Source organism: Phasianus colchicus, chromosome 17, assembly GCF_987193195.1.
Source record: "Phasianus colchicus chromosome 17, bPhaCol1.hap1.1, whole genome shotgun sequence".
Taxonomy (NCBI): domain Eukaryota; kingdom Metazoa; phylum Chordata; class Aves; order Galliformes; family Phasianidae; genus Phasianus; species Phasianus colchicus.
Window position 1 is genome coordinate 11866201 of NC_143452.1, and position 16077 is coordinate 11882277.

At 39.5% G+C, this 16077-nt stretch overlaps 1 protein-coding gene across 1 annotated transcript; it reads left to right on the plus strand.

Moving 5' to 3' along the window:
• The first annotated feature begins 1098 nt into the window (after nt 1–1098).
• On the plus strand, nt 1099–13656 carry CTCFL (CCCTC-binding factor like). Its single transcript, XM_090152013.1, has 10 exons — nt 1099–1873; nt 2389–2581; nt 4018–4188; nt 4648–4781; nt 5520–5640; nt 6701–6850; nt 8093–8253; nt 9721–9882; nt 10681–10801; nt 12848–13656. Exons 1-10 carry the CDS (start codon nt 1403–1405, stop codon nt 12895–12897), a joined length of 1734 nt encoding a protein of 577 aa, XP_090008139.1. The 5' UTR covers nt 1099–1402; the 3' UTR covers nt 12898–13656.
• The last annotated feature ends 2421 nt before the right edge of the window (nt 13657–16077 follow it).

The following is a 16077-nucleotide window of genomic DNA, read 5'->3' on the forward strand; positions in this document are numbered from 1 at the left end:
AAAAGGGCTCATGTGGCTCCTGGATACCCAGTAGTGCTTACTGTATTCAGAAGAACACAGTATAATATTGGTTTTGGGCAAAATACCCCCTTGTCTAATGGAACTATAAAGTCAAACAAACCACCAGCATTGCTGCTACTTTGAACTAAAGATATTTCACAAATGCCACTTTCAAGGGGTCACTTACACAGGTGAGGAAAACCATAAATTGGCGAGGGATATTTTTTAAGGTCAGTAAAGTGTTGAGTGGGATCTGGCTCATACTTGGCTATAGCAGCTGTGCAGTGCACTGTGTTACATCGTACCTAACGTTTATAGGGAAGGCTCCACATCCTTCCTCTGCACTGGTTTCCAATAGAGTATGAATGATAAGTGGGCCTTGTGAGATGTTTGAGTGTTGGAAATCGCTAGTCTGGAAAGGTACACAAGATTAAATGTTAGTCTCTCAAATCTCACAAGTTTACCTCAAAAACATTTTTACAATACCTTTGGAGAACACTTAATCCAAAACTTGTTCTCCTTGAATAACCAGCAGTGGCTTAAAGTATAATATAATGATGTTTATATACCACTCCACTGCCTCTATCAATGCACTTCAGTCAGTTTTGCATAATACTTAATCTGTGAAGGTAAGAGATGCTGCAGTGCTGCCGTCAGCCAGCTCTTCAGCAGTCTTGGAGAGGTGGCACCAGGCTGAGTGCTTCCGGATGGGAAACGTGGGAATCACTTCAAATACTTTGAAAAGTGGAAAAAACCAACTGAGCTACACCGTGTGGTCTCCAGCTGAGCAGGGGCAGAAGGTTAAGGGCCTAATTAATGCTGAGGTCTGCTGACCTGTGTAGGGAGCCCACCACAGGAGGTCTGCCGAGCTACCGTCTGCTCCACCACCACAGCCCCTGTGCCTCTTTCTGGGGAACACACGGTGAAAAACCAGCGAGCGGGTAGGCCTCTCCCTCGCTGAAAGGCAGATTTGCCAGGGCGGTGTCACCATGCTGAGGTGCTGCCATGGGCCCTTGGTACAGCCTGGGTAAGCCCTTCTCTCGGGGGCAGGCTGGCTCCATGCGCAGTGTGCGCCTGAGGGCCGCCCAGCCTGGCCCAGTCCCACATCCCTGGGCTGTGCCTGCCCTGGGGGATGCGTGTGGCTGGGGGCACTTCCTGCAGGGAGGCAGCTCGGCTGGGGGACGTGGCTGAGCGCGAGGGGAAGGAGAGGGCATGTGGAAGATGGTGGTCAGGGAGGTGTGGGCAGATGGGGTCATGAGGGGATGGTGAGAGCGGACACAGAGGTGCAGCTGTGCTCGTGGAGGGCTCAGAGCTGAGGAGCAAGGCTGGGGAGCTTGGCTGGAAAGCCCACGGTTTATTTGCCCTTGTTTTAACTTTGCTTTCTAAACAGGCTTCTTCAGTGATGGATGTGGTCTTAGGTCTGCTGGCGCCTTTCACCGAAATCAAGGGTGCTGTAAGAAACCAGGATGGAACAGAAGAGGGTGATGAGGGCAGGATAATCCCAGAAGAGGACAGGAGTGGTGTCAGTGATGCGATGATGGGGACAAGTGACCCCACAGAGTGGTCCCTGTCTCCTGAAGACGGTGAAAAGCATTTGCTGGCGCTACAGACGGTGTGTTCAAGGGCTGAGGAAGATGACGTCGAGGGCATCTGTTACATAACTGCCCACTGTCAGGAGGAGGTGATGCTGGCGATGCCAGCCACAGTGGCCGTGGTGGTGCAGCATGGGCAGGGCGTGCCAGTGAGCGGGCACGAGGCCGTCTGTGATCTGTGTGACTTGGGCTTGGTGCAGATTAACATTCTGCAAGAAGGAAAGGCAGAGAGTTCGGAGAACAAGTCGATGGAGGAAGCACATGACATGCTGCTGGTTGAGGTACAAATTTTGGATGTGGTGACGGTGGCAATATGATAGTTGTTAGCTTGTACTATCACACTTACACTGCTCTGACTTTAGTATCATTTTTCCTAAGTGATGAGATTTGTTGGACTGAAATAGCTAATCCTTTGTACAGCTCTCTGTGTTTTCATGCCATACTGAAAAAAGCAAACAAAAAATGTAGCCTTTCTAGATTACTAGCTCTAAGCTGCTACAGCTCAGACAAACTTTTAATTCAATTCATCAGAAGCACTGTGGTGCTTCTGTTTTTCATAGCCTAGGTCTGTTAAATAGTTTTAGATAATTTTCGTTCTTTTATATGAGTACAATACAACAGTGGTTGTTGGATGTGTGATATGATTTCATGTGAAATGTGCTGTATTGAAAAGACATGAAACATTGGTATTAAATCTATGCTAACTACTGATTTATAATACTTTTGATTAAGGCAGCTTAACTTCTTATTTAAGTAGGTTAACAGAGATAATGATGTCACTGAATTTGACAATAAGGTCCAGCAACTGGCCCAATCTGAAGAGGATGGAGAAAAGGAAGCAGAGGGTCTGAGCTGTAAAGCTAGTGATGATTTGTCAGACTCGCATGATGAAGATAAAAACCACAAACATGCATCTCCATCAGTACAAGCAGTTATAAGAAATCCCAAGTATCTAAAATCTCAAATGAGTGCTTCACCTCAGAAGAAAGGTAAACAGTGACTATAATATTTGTAGTTAATTATTTGATGACATATTTTAAGTTAGATTTTGAAGAAAGATAACATGATGTGGTTTTTAAAACCTCCAGGGAGCTGTCAAAGTTAAGATTGGGTATAAATGCCTTTGAATAAGCCTTATAATTTATTTAATCTTCCTTGGTCCATTCAGCTTCAAGATTCAGGGGTTTATGGATGAGCTTAGAATGGTTGCAATTGCTGGTTGAGAGTGGTAGGCAAATATAAGTGCCTGTCAGCAAGGTTATCTCCCAGAACCTAAATAAGAGTAATGGAACGTAGCTGTCTTAATATTTCAGGAATGTTAAAAGTGTGTTGCAGAGGTTAAGGACTGGCTTAAAGGGCATGTGAAGTGACTTTCCCTAGAATCTGTATGTCTATACTCTGAAAGTTGGATGACGTCAGTGGAGTTGAAGAATCTGTGTATCATAATATCTGGGTATGAAGGTATACTGGTGGAGGAAGTTTGAAGTATGGATGTTGTACTAATCAATAATGAACCTTGGTTTAGATGTTGTGTTTGAAGGGAGCACACTTGAGCAGGTTTAACAACGCAAAGGAAATTCTGTTCTGTGGGATGAATCCATAGTGAATAAATAAAAATAAAGCAGTCTTGTTTGCTGTTACTGAAGTGTTAGCTGCATGTTCTGTGTGCTATGAAGCACTGTAAAAAATGTATTCTGGTCTCAGCATGAAAAACATTACAAAGTGCACTTGGGAGCTGAGGCAACTGTTCTGGAAAGGCTCTTCTCATATGATCTATTTGCCATTTTGCAGTTTTGAATCCTTTTCAAAACTGAAAGTGCAGCATGCTTCCTCTTTGCTTGTTACTCTCAAAGAAATTTGTTACTGCTGTGATAAGAACTTGGAAATGTTGTATAATCCTGTAACTTTGTTCTGTCTTCTTCAAGGAGTTGATCTTGCCTTGAAGTCAACTAATAATTTGGTAGAAGCTTTTACATCGTAACAGATTTTACATATACTTCACTGAAAGCTGAGGATAGCTTAGCCTGCCATATCCAAATCTTTAAATTTGTTAGTACTGATCATGCAGTTGACAACAAGAAGTGTGTTGCATTGTTTAGAAGTGCCTTGATGAACCACGTCTTAGCTACCTTCATCTTCTCTTGGAGGTGGGAGTTAGACTAGAGGTAGGATTCCTAGAATTAGGTTCTGAGCTATATCACTAATGCATGGCACTATTTTGGGGTGAATTGCTTAAGTCTTAAATAGGTACATTACAAAAAGGCAAGCTGTCAGGCAGAAATTATTGCATTTTGAAGCACTTTTATGTATAAATGTGAGGTAGCTTTCCCTAAACTAGAGGCACTATATTGAATTCAGTACTATTTTTGAAGGGTGAAGTCATTCTTTTGTATCTCATGATCTGAACGCGTCTTTGTTCTCACAGGAGAAAAAGCAGTCTTCAGCTGTGGGTTGTGTACATACACCTCGCTCAAGATATCAAGTCTGAACCATCACAGGAAAATCCATTCTAAAGAAAGACGTCACGTGTGTCACGTCTGCCTCAAGGCTTTTCGAACAGCTGCTCTCCTGCAGAACCACGTGAATGTGCATACAGGTATCTAATGTGTGCAGTTATTCCTTGTTACATATTGTCTGCACTATTTAATCAACAGGCGAGTGGCAGACTTAGAGGTGCATTCTGTGATCATTCTGTCCTCAGAAGTTTCACCAGTTTTGTTTTGAGTTCTACGCTGAAAGGATGTGGACTGTTTGCAATGCTGTGTTACCTTTTACCATTCTAAGAATTTTTATCAACTGAAAATTTGCTTCAGTTTTGTCAGATTTTTGTATGCATGATTGAAACTTCTCTGATGTTTTCTTTGTGACTGTTTAACAATGTGAAGCAAATTGACAAAGCAGGTGTTCATAATCAATGTATGTGGGATATTTATTGTCTGTTTAAAAAAAAAAATAGAGTTACAGAAAGGTTCTGATAAAAATTGTGCATGTTGATTCAATGCAGACAAATCATACAGCTGTTAAATAAGGTTCTAAGAAACGATTTTTCTTCCAGGGACCAGACCCAATAAATGCAGTGACTGTGATATGGCATTTGTGACCAGCGGTGAGCTTGCACGGCACGGGCGTTACAAGCATACCTTTGAAAAACCTTTCAAGTGTTCAATGTGTAAATATTCAAGTGTAGAAGTAAGTACAGCATTTCTGAATCCTTTGGGGAAAGCTGGTAGGCTTTCAGATACTAAGTTGTATATGTCAAACAGTATTAATGCTTGGCTTGCAGTGCAAATGTACATCTGTACACTGCACTGGCCAAATGGCCAAAGTTGACTTTGACTTGTGAAAGGACCACAGGAGCTACAAAAGTGGGGAAATAATCATGCTTAATTCTATTGAAGTCAATAGTATGGTAGATTTAAGTGGTTCTAGAAGTGAGCTCATTAAGTATGGAGGAATTATACAGAAGGTAACTCCTAATTTTAACTTGCATACTTGTTATTCATGTAGGACAGAGCACAAAAACAGTATTAAAAAATAGAATGAACTAGACTTCTGCAATGAATGTTCTTTACATGAACTTGAAGATGAATAAAGGCTTTGGCTAATGAGTTTGGACATTTTAAATTTGGGATACTGAGTAGCATGAAGGTAATTCGTGTTCTTTTCAGCCAATTTTAAAATGTGACTTTTTCTATTCTCATGCTAAGGGTTCTCCTTTTATTTATGTTGGTACTAAAATGGAAGCAAGATCATCTGGGGGAAGAGTACAGAATATCACCTAAAACCAGAACAGACAGCACTAAGTCTGCAACTGATGCAATATTTAAAATTGCAGTAGATGTATTTTGTGAATGTGCTTATATTTTAATTGTTTGTACTTCTATAGATGTAAATGTTACTGCAGAAATTGTCTTATTTTTATGCCAGGCAAGTAAACTGAAGCGACACATTCTCTCACATACAGGAGAGCGTCCTTATGCTTGTTACCTTTGCAGTTATGCTGGCAAAGATGCATATAAACTGAAAAGACACTTGGCAACTCATTCAGGTAGGATTCCCCAATGTAATGATTTATGCCTATGTCTTCTATAGGCCTTCAAAATTCATGGGTTTCCTTGTGACCTGATTTCAGACTATAAATCACAACATTTTTCATTTGTGATTTTGAGCAAAAGCATACCTGAAAAGCACATTCTTTATGCATTTTGCTTATTTCACATTGTTGTGACCTCAGATTGATCATGCCCAAATTTGACCAGTAAACAATAAAACTGTTTTAACATGATGCACACAGAGCATGACTCTGTAATGTGCATACTGTCTGAGAACGTAGTTAGTATCTACCTCAGAATTCAGGTTTCAACTCCGTTCAATCACAATGTAATGTGATTGACATTTTAGTACGAATGGGAGTGTGTTTCACATCTAAATATGCCCACTTATGCTTTGATTTACATTTCAGAGTAGTCTGGTGCAAACAGACTAACTTCTTTTTTAAGGAATTGACCAGAAATGTCTAAAAGTGGGCCTAATGTTATCCAGTCATGGTGGGGGCTCAGCCTTTAGGGCCAACTGGAGTTGGCTCAAAACCTCAACACTGGATGTTTCTCTGTGCTCTTAGACTGTGCTTATTGCCAGTGCTGATGTAATTTTTGATGATATTCAGAGCTGATGTGGATTTCTGAGAAAGAAAGTCAAGGAAAAAAAAAATATTTCCCCAATATTGATGGCTGGGGTTGAATCAATTTTACCATGATGTCACAGCCATTCACTTCTTCTCCTTGTGCGCTCAATCGTAATACTGCATTTTTGTACATGAAACGGAATATCCATCTACAAGATGGAATAAAAGATAATGCGGATAATTCCTGATTAATAATTTAGAATTAATGGTTTTATGCTTCATCAGTTTGACTTGCAGATTCAGGAAACCAAGAGTTTGCATAGGAATGGGCGATGTAAACTTGTTGGCCTTTCGTGTGTTACAAGGTAACGTTACATTTTGGTTGGTCTGGCTGTTGCTGTTAAAAATTAGATGTTCAGATCTGTGTGAATTTAGTGTTTGTATCGAGTACAGAATTCCTAAGCATATATTCACATTTTAATAGGTGAAAAACCACATGAATGTTGCATTTGCCACACCAGATTTGCTCAGAGTGGTAACATGAAAGCACATATGCTAAGGAAGCATGGAGAAAATGTGCCAAAATACCAGTGTCCACACTGCAGTACCTATATTGCACAGAAAAGAGATTTGGGTGAGTTTAAAGCAGGGGAGAAAAGGGAATGTAGAGATAATTAGGGCCGAAATGTTTCTAATTGTTACTGCTTATAATGTGATACCAAATGCATTCTGTGACTTTACATCATTACAGAATATTCTATAGAAAATGTGGTCACTGCTGATTTACGGGGAAGTTCCTGCAAGGAGATGGGGTGACATCTTGTGGTTGATGCTTTAAGTTGTTTGAAATACAAAGCGTCAAATATTCTGGTCTTTTTCCCCTCCAGAATACCTGTAGGATTCTGAATTTACTTATATCAATATCTAATATTATTTTCAGACTGTATAACAATCATGAAACATTGAAGGTGATACGATAAACTGAAATACCTCTTCTCTGGTTGGGTCTTCTCCCAGAATGTAAAAAATAGAGCACTGCGTAAGTTCATTTTTATTCTATATGCAGAAAATTAATTTATTTTTTTTTCCCCATTGTCATCCATATCAAACAGTGTTGGTATACAGATTGATACTGAAAATAAAAGTTAAAATTACCATACATAGTTCTGGAGATGCAAGTCCTTGGGATTCTCTGGTGATTTCATGTACTACATTTTTAAACAGCTCTTGTTTGGAAGATTACTTGATTCTCTGTAAAGTCGCTGTGGCTTTATTTCATGTGTAAATTCAGTTCTCTTCTAGGAAGAAAATATTCTTGTACAGGTAAGAGTTTTATTAAGAAATTAGTATTAAGAAATAGAGCATATTTACTTATTTTAAGTGATACAGTTGACCAATACCAAGAAGAGCCAGATACAGCATTAGATTTTTTGAAGTTATGAAATAGCTATATTAAAAATATTTAGGCAAAGTTGTCTTCAGTATCTATCTGTGTTTTCAGAAAGGTGCCACTTAACAGATTTAAATATTTCCAGGTCAAAATGGAATTACTATCTACATGTCACAATTCCTTTGTATAAACAGACTACTTTGGGCAGCATTTTGCAATTAATCTTGTGTAGGTGAAAGCAGTTACTGGAATTTTCAAAGGGATTTGATTTGTTAAACAGTTTTCATTAAAATCAGCTAATCAGATATTTCAGCTTATAAATGCTTGATTACTCTGGAATTGTTGCTGAGAGTACAGAAGGACCTTTTTTTCCTTCCATTTTCTTCTATAACCAATGTGTTACTCAGGGCTACGCACAATCTAACTCTTGTTCAAATTTGTAGAGATCCAAAATTTACCATTAAAATAATTATTTTAACTGTTCAGGTGTCCACTTGCCAAATGAGCATTCACACATGGCAGCGGCAATTCAGTGCAGTCACTGTGAAGCTGCTTTTCACAACCATTACACTCTTACCCAGCACAGGAAGATTCACAGGGATGGAAAAAGTTTCAAATGTGATCAGTGCAGCTCTGCACGCAAGCAGGTATTTAAACTCACTGACAAATTATTGCATATTAAGTGGATGACTTGGCAAGGCAGGGTTCACTTTGGGTATACTTACTTAAATAAGATAAAGATCTGTTACTACATTCTAACTAATAGAGAGTTGTTATGTTTTATTTGCAAGAAAAATGGTTCATAAATGAAAAATAAAACAGGAATGCAGAAAAGTGAGGCTGTCTTGTTACATCTTTTGGACGTGAACTGTTCACAAGTTTAAAGAAAGAATGGTCCACCTCAGTGACATGAGAACAAAATCAAATATTTGTGCTTTGTGTGATTTTTCAGCGGTGCCGCTGGATAAAATCATTCTGAACATGTAAACATACTGCACTAACACAGTCAGGATCACACTGCTTTCCAGCCTTAACTGAAGACTGGACTTTGACAGTGTATTCCACTTTTAATTAGTTGCTATATTGCTTACCTTTGCTGTCATCTAAGTGTACAGCACACAAATACCATAGACGTGCATTGTATTTCTTTACGTTGCAGCACAGGCAACACTTTAGAAACTTAAAAATACTTTTCTCTAACTTACAGGGAGAAAAAAAGGGGGAGGTAAGATCTTTAGTCCAGCTAGTGTGTGTGCTGAAATGAAAGGTCCAGAGATGTTCTGATCTGTATGTATCTCTGACAAGTATTTTTTTATACATCTGTAAAATCCAGAATGAAAGCATCGATTATACTGCATGCATCTTTTGCTGAACTGATAGTATGGAGAAATACGAAGGTTGATCCAAAAGTAATGTTTCCTACTTATTTCCATGGAAACTACAAGTGATTTAAAAAAAAACAAGCAACAACAACAAAAAAACATAATAGCACTATTTGATAGAGCAAATTGTCGCATAAAAATATCTTCATTCTGCCCTCATTCTGAAGCTTTCCCATTGCTTCCTTTCTCAGCCATCTGAAAAATCTGTCTTTTTGCCCATTCACAAGGCCTGTAGTGTAGACATCATTTTTTGCTTTTGTTTTTGTTGTTGTTATTGTCCTGGGTTTGCACAGTGAAATTGAGTACCACTACATTGGCATAAGAATGCTGGACAGAATGATAAAAAAAAGCTCTTACATAATAGAATGGTTTGGGTTGGAAGGGAACCTTAAGATCGTTAAGGATACAGACCTCCTAGCACATCAAGGTGCTCTAAGCTCCATCCAGTGGCCCTGAACACAGCTGGAAATGGGGCATCTGCAACTTCCCTGGGAATGTGTTCCACTGCCTCACTTGGTTATGGTTGCTGCAAACATGAATGACATCAGGAGGAGAAGCTCTGACCTTCTCCAAGGGACTGGGCAGTGACTCGCATTCCTCAGCATCTGCTTACAGTGGAGGGTAATTGAAGGGGCCTGTAAACGCTCTTGTACTTTTCTGTGTGCCTGTGTGGATTTGTTGAATGTGATACAGAGCTGGATAATTATGTTGCAAATATTTTCTTTGTTTCAGGAACATCATTTAATTGTACATAAACGAACTCATAGTGATGAGAAGTCTTTCACTTGCTCATGCTGCAGCAAAACCTTTCAACAGAAACAGCTTTTCACAATTCACTCTAAGAAGCATTGTGATTCCAGCATGAAATCTACAGCTAACGAATGCCTGAACGTGGTAAGGGCTCCTCACTCTGGGGAAGATACTTTGTTTTAAGGAATCTCTGTGGAGTTATCTTTAAGTATTTAGTATTATACTGTTAGGAAGAACAGAGAATAAAAAGCAGTTTACTGGGTGGAGTGTTAACTCCTTAATGCTAAACCAGCAGAGCAGATTTTTTGTGTCTTTTTTTCCAAACATTACATTGGTCGATTAATAAAGCACATTATAGTATTCCCCTTTTGGCAGAGAATGTCTGCCACATCGTACATTCAGAGTTGGGACTAGCTTGTACAATCTGGTATGGAAGTTATTCATTTTGAGTATAGTAGCCTTTTCAAACTAAGCAGCAGCATGGAGGTATGAATTTTAAGACAAAATGAAGAACTCAAGAAGATAAGTGAAGGGAAAGAGTGCTAGGACCAGTTCAGCAAGAAAATGACTATGAAATTATTATTCACTTATTCAAAAGCTGTATGCTGTGAGAATGTAGATCCATTTTTTTTTATTAAATGTGCAAATTTCTAAAACAAATGTAACCTTTTTTCCCACAGATTTTACGTTATTGCTTATGCAGAAAAAAAAAAGAATGAATGAATATAAAATCAGATGTACAGTGTTCCTCTCAAACAGACTCTTAGCATGTGTTCTGAACAAATCTTCAGGAGTTTTATGGAGGTTGTTAACTAAGTTAGCCCTTCACACAATGTACGAATTGCCTGCCAAAACAATATTTGTTGGGGATTTTTTTTTGTGTTAAAGCGCTTACATATATTAATATTTGATTCATGTATTTATGGTTCATTATGCTGACAGGGTGATGTGCACAAGCATCCTGAAAACTGTGGATTGGTGGGGGCCAAAACTGCTACATCCAGCAAAAGAAGCAAGGATAGAAGGAAAGAAAGTGAGAATGTAAAGCATGCTAAGCAAGAAGGTAATCAGTGAATAAGTTAGAATTTAATCATGTAAATTAGAATCAAGAATAAAAGGCTAAGGCGGTGAATCTTCCCTGCTGCTTAATTACTGTTTCACAATGAAGCTAATTTAAGTGCAAATAATGGAGGAACGCTTTAGAATAGTCTTGAATTGCTGAGCAGAAGTTCTGGTCTTCTACGCTGGGTCACTGCTGAGGTTCTGGGCCTGCTGTTCCTCAGCTCCTGCAGATATCTTCCTAAACTCCCTGCTCAGCAATGCTTACAAACACATTTTTTCTTTTCCCTTTTACAAATTCACTTTGCCTTTATAAAGGTGAATGAAACACTCATCGCTGAGCTGAGCCCTAGTGAGTTTCCTTATGAGCCCATTTTTGATATTACACTGCTTTAACACAAACCAGATTGGAACATTTTCATTTTCAAAACTCAAATTGCACATGAATCTCAATACGCATCCTATTGAAAAAATTGTTCTTCTCTCATACTTGGATCAGATAATGAACCAGTAATAAAAACTCCAGTGATTTAAATAGCTAGAGTCGCCCTTCTGTCATGCTGCGGAGGTGACCAGGTCCATTTACAGAGCTCTTGGCTCAGCATGTCTGTACAATCAGAAGGGCACTTGTAATCACTTAGTGTTACTCAGTGTAGGTAGCTCTTGAGCACTGAAGGTTTATTCCTTCGATAAAAAACAGAGGATGGTCTATAGTTAATCTCTTTCCTTCTCTTTCTTCTGCTTCCTCATCTTTTCTCATTAGGTTAAGGTTCCTAAGAAGTGAATCAATTCAGATCAATTCACTGGCTGAGCTCAGTCAGATCTCCATAGGGATCATAGTAACACCTGTTCTGTCTGCTGGCGTATTCCTGGCACAATTATTTCTCTTCTTTGCAACTCTTAAAAGAGATGAAGTTAACTTTAATACTCTTAAACCTTAGTGTGTCATCACATACATGGTAATACTCTAGCAATTTTACCTTACAGTCTAAATTTGATCCAGAGATGTTTTCTTATTTATGTGCATTTCTGTTGACTAGGCAAAGCACAAAATATATAAAAATTCAGTTAGGCAAGGCCATGGGCAGGATCCTGGTCTCCTCGTGCATCAAGAGACAATTATGGAAATATATCTGAGGCCTAGGTGTCCTCAAACATTACATTTTGATATAGCAGGTTATACCTATACTGATTTGTGGCCAATGACATGGAGATAAAATTTGACACAGAGTAAGAAATGCTGAAGCCTTTCAGAATCTAATGAATATATATCAGCAGCTGAGTTTACATTAGCATTGACATTTCTGTTTTCACTGTAAGGCTGTAATGGTATGGTTAGAGAGAAGTTTACAGCTGCAGTGTGTATGCTTTTGCAATAATTAGATTTAGCTGTTTATTAATGTTTTGGTACAAAAATGCAAACAATATATTTTTGGTATCTTTCAGATCCTTTCATCTGGAAGCTTCAATTTCTACAGCTAAGATAATGTCTCATTAGATATTGCTCATGCAGATATTCAGTCTGTTATTTGACATGCACAGCTTTTAGAATTTCTGTGCTAGTTCCAGATTTTTTTTAGCATAGTTGACATTTGGGAATATACATTGCTGTCCACTTCTTGCACAATGTGCAGGGCCTGTGGGATCCTCTATGTGCTTTTATTAATGGCTGTTATCGTAAGAGCTGAGCCCTGGTTAGAAATGGCTTGTGGCTGCTGCCATCAGTGATTTGCTGGAACACACATTTTCTTTTTTAATTGTTGATTATATTATCATACGAAAATTAAATTTCCACACTGAATGCCTAGTTTTCTTCTAAACATATAATGAGTGCTACTTACTTACCTGGCTCATCATATAATATTCAATGTAAAATAGTTTCATTCTCTTAATAAATTGAAAGTTAAGATATGATGTTATATACTGGAACTATTTTATCCACTACATTAAATTGCCTAATAGTGGAAACTATTGAAATATTTGCTTGTCTTTCTGGTTAATCATCACAATATTTAATTTTTTTGCAAAACTGACCTGGAATTGTTCCCAGATGTCTCTACTGTGAAGAGTGAACATTATGCCAGATTGTTCCTGTTTTAGAAGGAATAGAGGCAACAGCTTTGAAAGCAGAAGACAGAACCACCTTGTGAAATGGCTGTGATGGACTGACGTCTGAAAATTATAGGGAAGCTTCATCTCTTTTATTACATTCACACAACAGAATGAAGGAAACAAGCTAATTTTGAAGTAAGTTATGAAAGATAGGTTTCTTTCAGCTTGAATGTCATTTTTCTTCTAGATTTGCATCCAGAGTTCCAGATTTACGTGCTGACCTGAAACAAATTTATTCTTTAGTAACTCTGTACAATTGAGAGCTGTGTGAACTTCAGTCTGTTCGTATTTTCCTGAGGTGAGAAAATGAAAGGCAATGATGTTTCAGTGTAAGGAACATTTGCTAACTCTCCTTTCAGTGAACACTCTATATCAGATGTTTGTGGCAATCACTAGGATTCAGTTTGTTTCATTTATCAAGATTATTCATCAGCTTTGTCCTCCTTCCATTATAGTAGTTGTTATTTGAGCATTTAATAAGGTTTAATAATTACTGTTTTGTGTCTGTTTTCATAGGGTTTTCATTATTGTTATAAATTCTGAGCAACAGATTTCTTTGTTGAAATTCATCTTTGAAGTTTGTCTAAGTTACTTTATCAATGTTCTGAATATATTGCTTGCTTCAATTGTTAGTAACCAAGCTGAATGCTATCCTGTGCTGGTACCTGAGCATCAGACTATGCAAAGAGGAACGTAAAAGAAAAAAATAAAAGATTTTAATGCAGTTGAAAAATGACTGTTTGAATAGTTAGAAACCAGACTGTGTCCTTTTTGAAATCAAGAAAGAATTCTTTTGACCTGTTCAGGAGTCATTCCTTATGGACTCATGCTTTTTAACTGGGAACACTGATTGCTCTTTGTGGTTAAGAACTTGCATTACCATAGCTTTCAGACGATTAGTTTACAAAGTTAACTTAATGCTGATATTTCTACCTTGAAGATCAGTACACATTTATTAGTCTCTTTTAAAACAGACCTTACTCTGAACAGATGCCAGTTTTTAAAAACTTCGTGTTACTAATGACAGAGGAGTCATTAAACGCTCAGGAACGGTTCATGTCATGAAATAGATATTCATGGTAGTGCTGCCATGCCACGGGTCGGTGCTGTGAGCTGTGCTGCCATGGGTTGGTGCTGAGCGGTGCGCGATGGAGGCGATCCGCAGCGCTTCCTGGAGATGGCAGCACCGGCTCACATCTCTTCCGACAGGAGACCAGCAAAAGTTAGATGCGTGACCAAGATGCTCTGATTCCTTTTTGTCTTTTCTCTGCCAGGAAGGAGGACAGGCTGTGAATCTGCCTTGCTCCAACAGCAGCGCACTGCTGGGATGAGCTGCTGGTCTGCAGCCAGCAGTGTGCTCAGGGCGCACAGCCCCAGCCTACAGCCTGCCTTCTTCGGGGCCGTGCCAGCCTGCACTCCTGTGCTTGTGTACTCCTACAGTGGTGTAGGAATAGTGCACAGTGCACTGTACGCATGAGGGCACCTCAGCGTGCTGTGATCTGGGATTTCACTGCACAGTGATCTTTGTCTTTTGCCTAGGCAGTGTTCTGTAAGAGCAGAGAACAGTGAGTTTCCAGCTTGTTTCCATTCCTGAATTGTCTCCTTTCCAAGAAATTAACTGTCATCTTAAATTCCTGATATCCTCTCCTTTGTATCCAGAATAACTGTTTGTGTCTTTTAAATCTTGCTGGTTGCTGAGTCTCAGTAACAAAACACACTGACTGTCATCTGCTCAAGATCTTCACAGCGATTACTTTTTTTGTTAGTTAGAATTAACATGTTACTGTTATTTAACAATCTCACAACTACAATGCAATTGGAAAGGTACACAGCCACGATTCCTCTGATGCCAGTTGCTTGCACTGGTGCAGGTTGTCTTGTTCTGTAAAAGAAAGAGTCCAGTGACAGCTGTGGGACCTCAGAGCTCAAACCTGAGATGACCCTCCTGGCAGTGCTGCCTGCTTCCTTCCCAGATGGGCAGTGCTGGTACTGGTGGGAGCAAAGGTTGTGGTGCTACAGCTGGAGCCAGAGCTCCCTGCCCACAGCTGTAAGCACACCTCCTTTTCCTCCCTGCTCCTGCAGCTCTATTAATTGTGTCTGTTGCTGTGAAAACCGGGCAGCTCCCTGCAGCAGCAGCTATGGCTGTCTCCATTGTACAGAGGAGGAAGATGAAACACAGAAGGAAATTAATCTCTGATTTAATTCTTCTGCTTTTAGGAGCAACGAGACCCATGATACAGTGTGCTGCTGCCTTATTGCTTGTTTAAATAATCTCACTGAACTCGAAATAGAAACTGAGGGGTGTGGCGGCATGCAGTGATTAAGTTACATTAGAAAGCAGTGAGCAAATGTGCAAGGAACTAAAGACATTAAGCTGGTGCTGTTAATCTCCTCCAGAGACATTAAACTCCGAGTATTAAAATTGAAATAACATTCATAACTTTGTAAAGGTCAGAGCTTAGGCTGATGTAAAAGCACCATGGCAGCACGACTAAAGGCTGTGGTTGAGGCTGGTGGCAAAGGGTCTCGTGGGGAGGAAACATGGAGGGAGATTCAGCTGTTGGTAACAAGGAAGGCTCACAAAAGAGATGCAGGTTCAATAGTCTGAAGACCTTTCAAAAGTAGGAAGAGTGAAATGAGGAACTCTTAGATGTGGGTACAGATGCAGTGTTGCCTTCTGCAATGAAGGGAGCTGCTCCGTGTGACCGATGGTGGCAGAGGCGTGTGGGACAGAATGCTGTGTGCTCTTGCACTAACTCCCACTTGCACGGTTTAATATTGATTTTTTGTTTTGTTTGAGAAACTAAATGTGCATCTGAAAGCAATTGACATTAATACAGTATGCCTTCAGGCAAACGTCATTGGTGTTGCTGGGCTCTAGACAGCCCAGCTATTGTTTGAAGTCAGTTGCAAACCAGTTGGGTTCTGCCTAGCATTACAGGGCTGTGTGAGCAATATGAAGGTGTGAAGAATCTTCTGACAGCTTCCATTCAATCTGTTTCCATTTTGAATTGGCACTTGATGATGAAGAATCTGGCTTCTTACTCCTGTGGTAGCTCACCACTGTGATTTAGTTTATCTCTAGCTTTGATTTTTTTCCAGCTTTGATCTGTTATTATTTGTATCCTTGTCCTGCTCACACAGCAGCACTCACAGCTAATGGGGTGA

Coding starts and splice junctions, on each gene's coding strand:
- CTCFL (XM_090152013.1), top strand. CDS start 1,403: ATGGATGTGGTCTTAGGTCTGCTGGCGCCTTTCACCGAAATCAAGGGT. Junction 1,874..2,388: donor ATGACATGCTGCTGGTTGAG/GTACAAATTTTG, acceptor TTTGACAATAAG/GTCCAGCAACTGGCCCAATC. Junction 2,582..4,017: donor TGCTTCACCTCAGAAGAAAG/GTAAACAGTGAC, acceptor TTGTTCTCACAG/GAGAAAAAGCAGTCTTCAGC.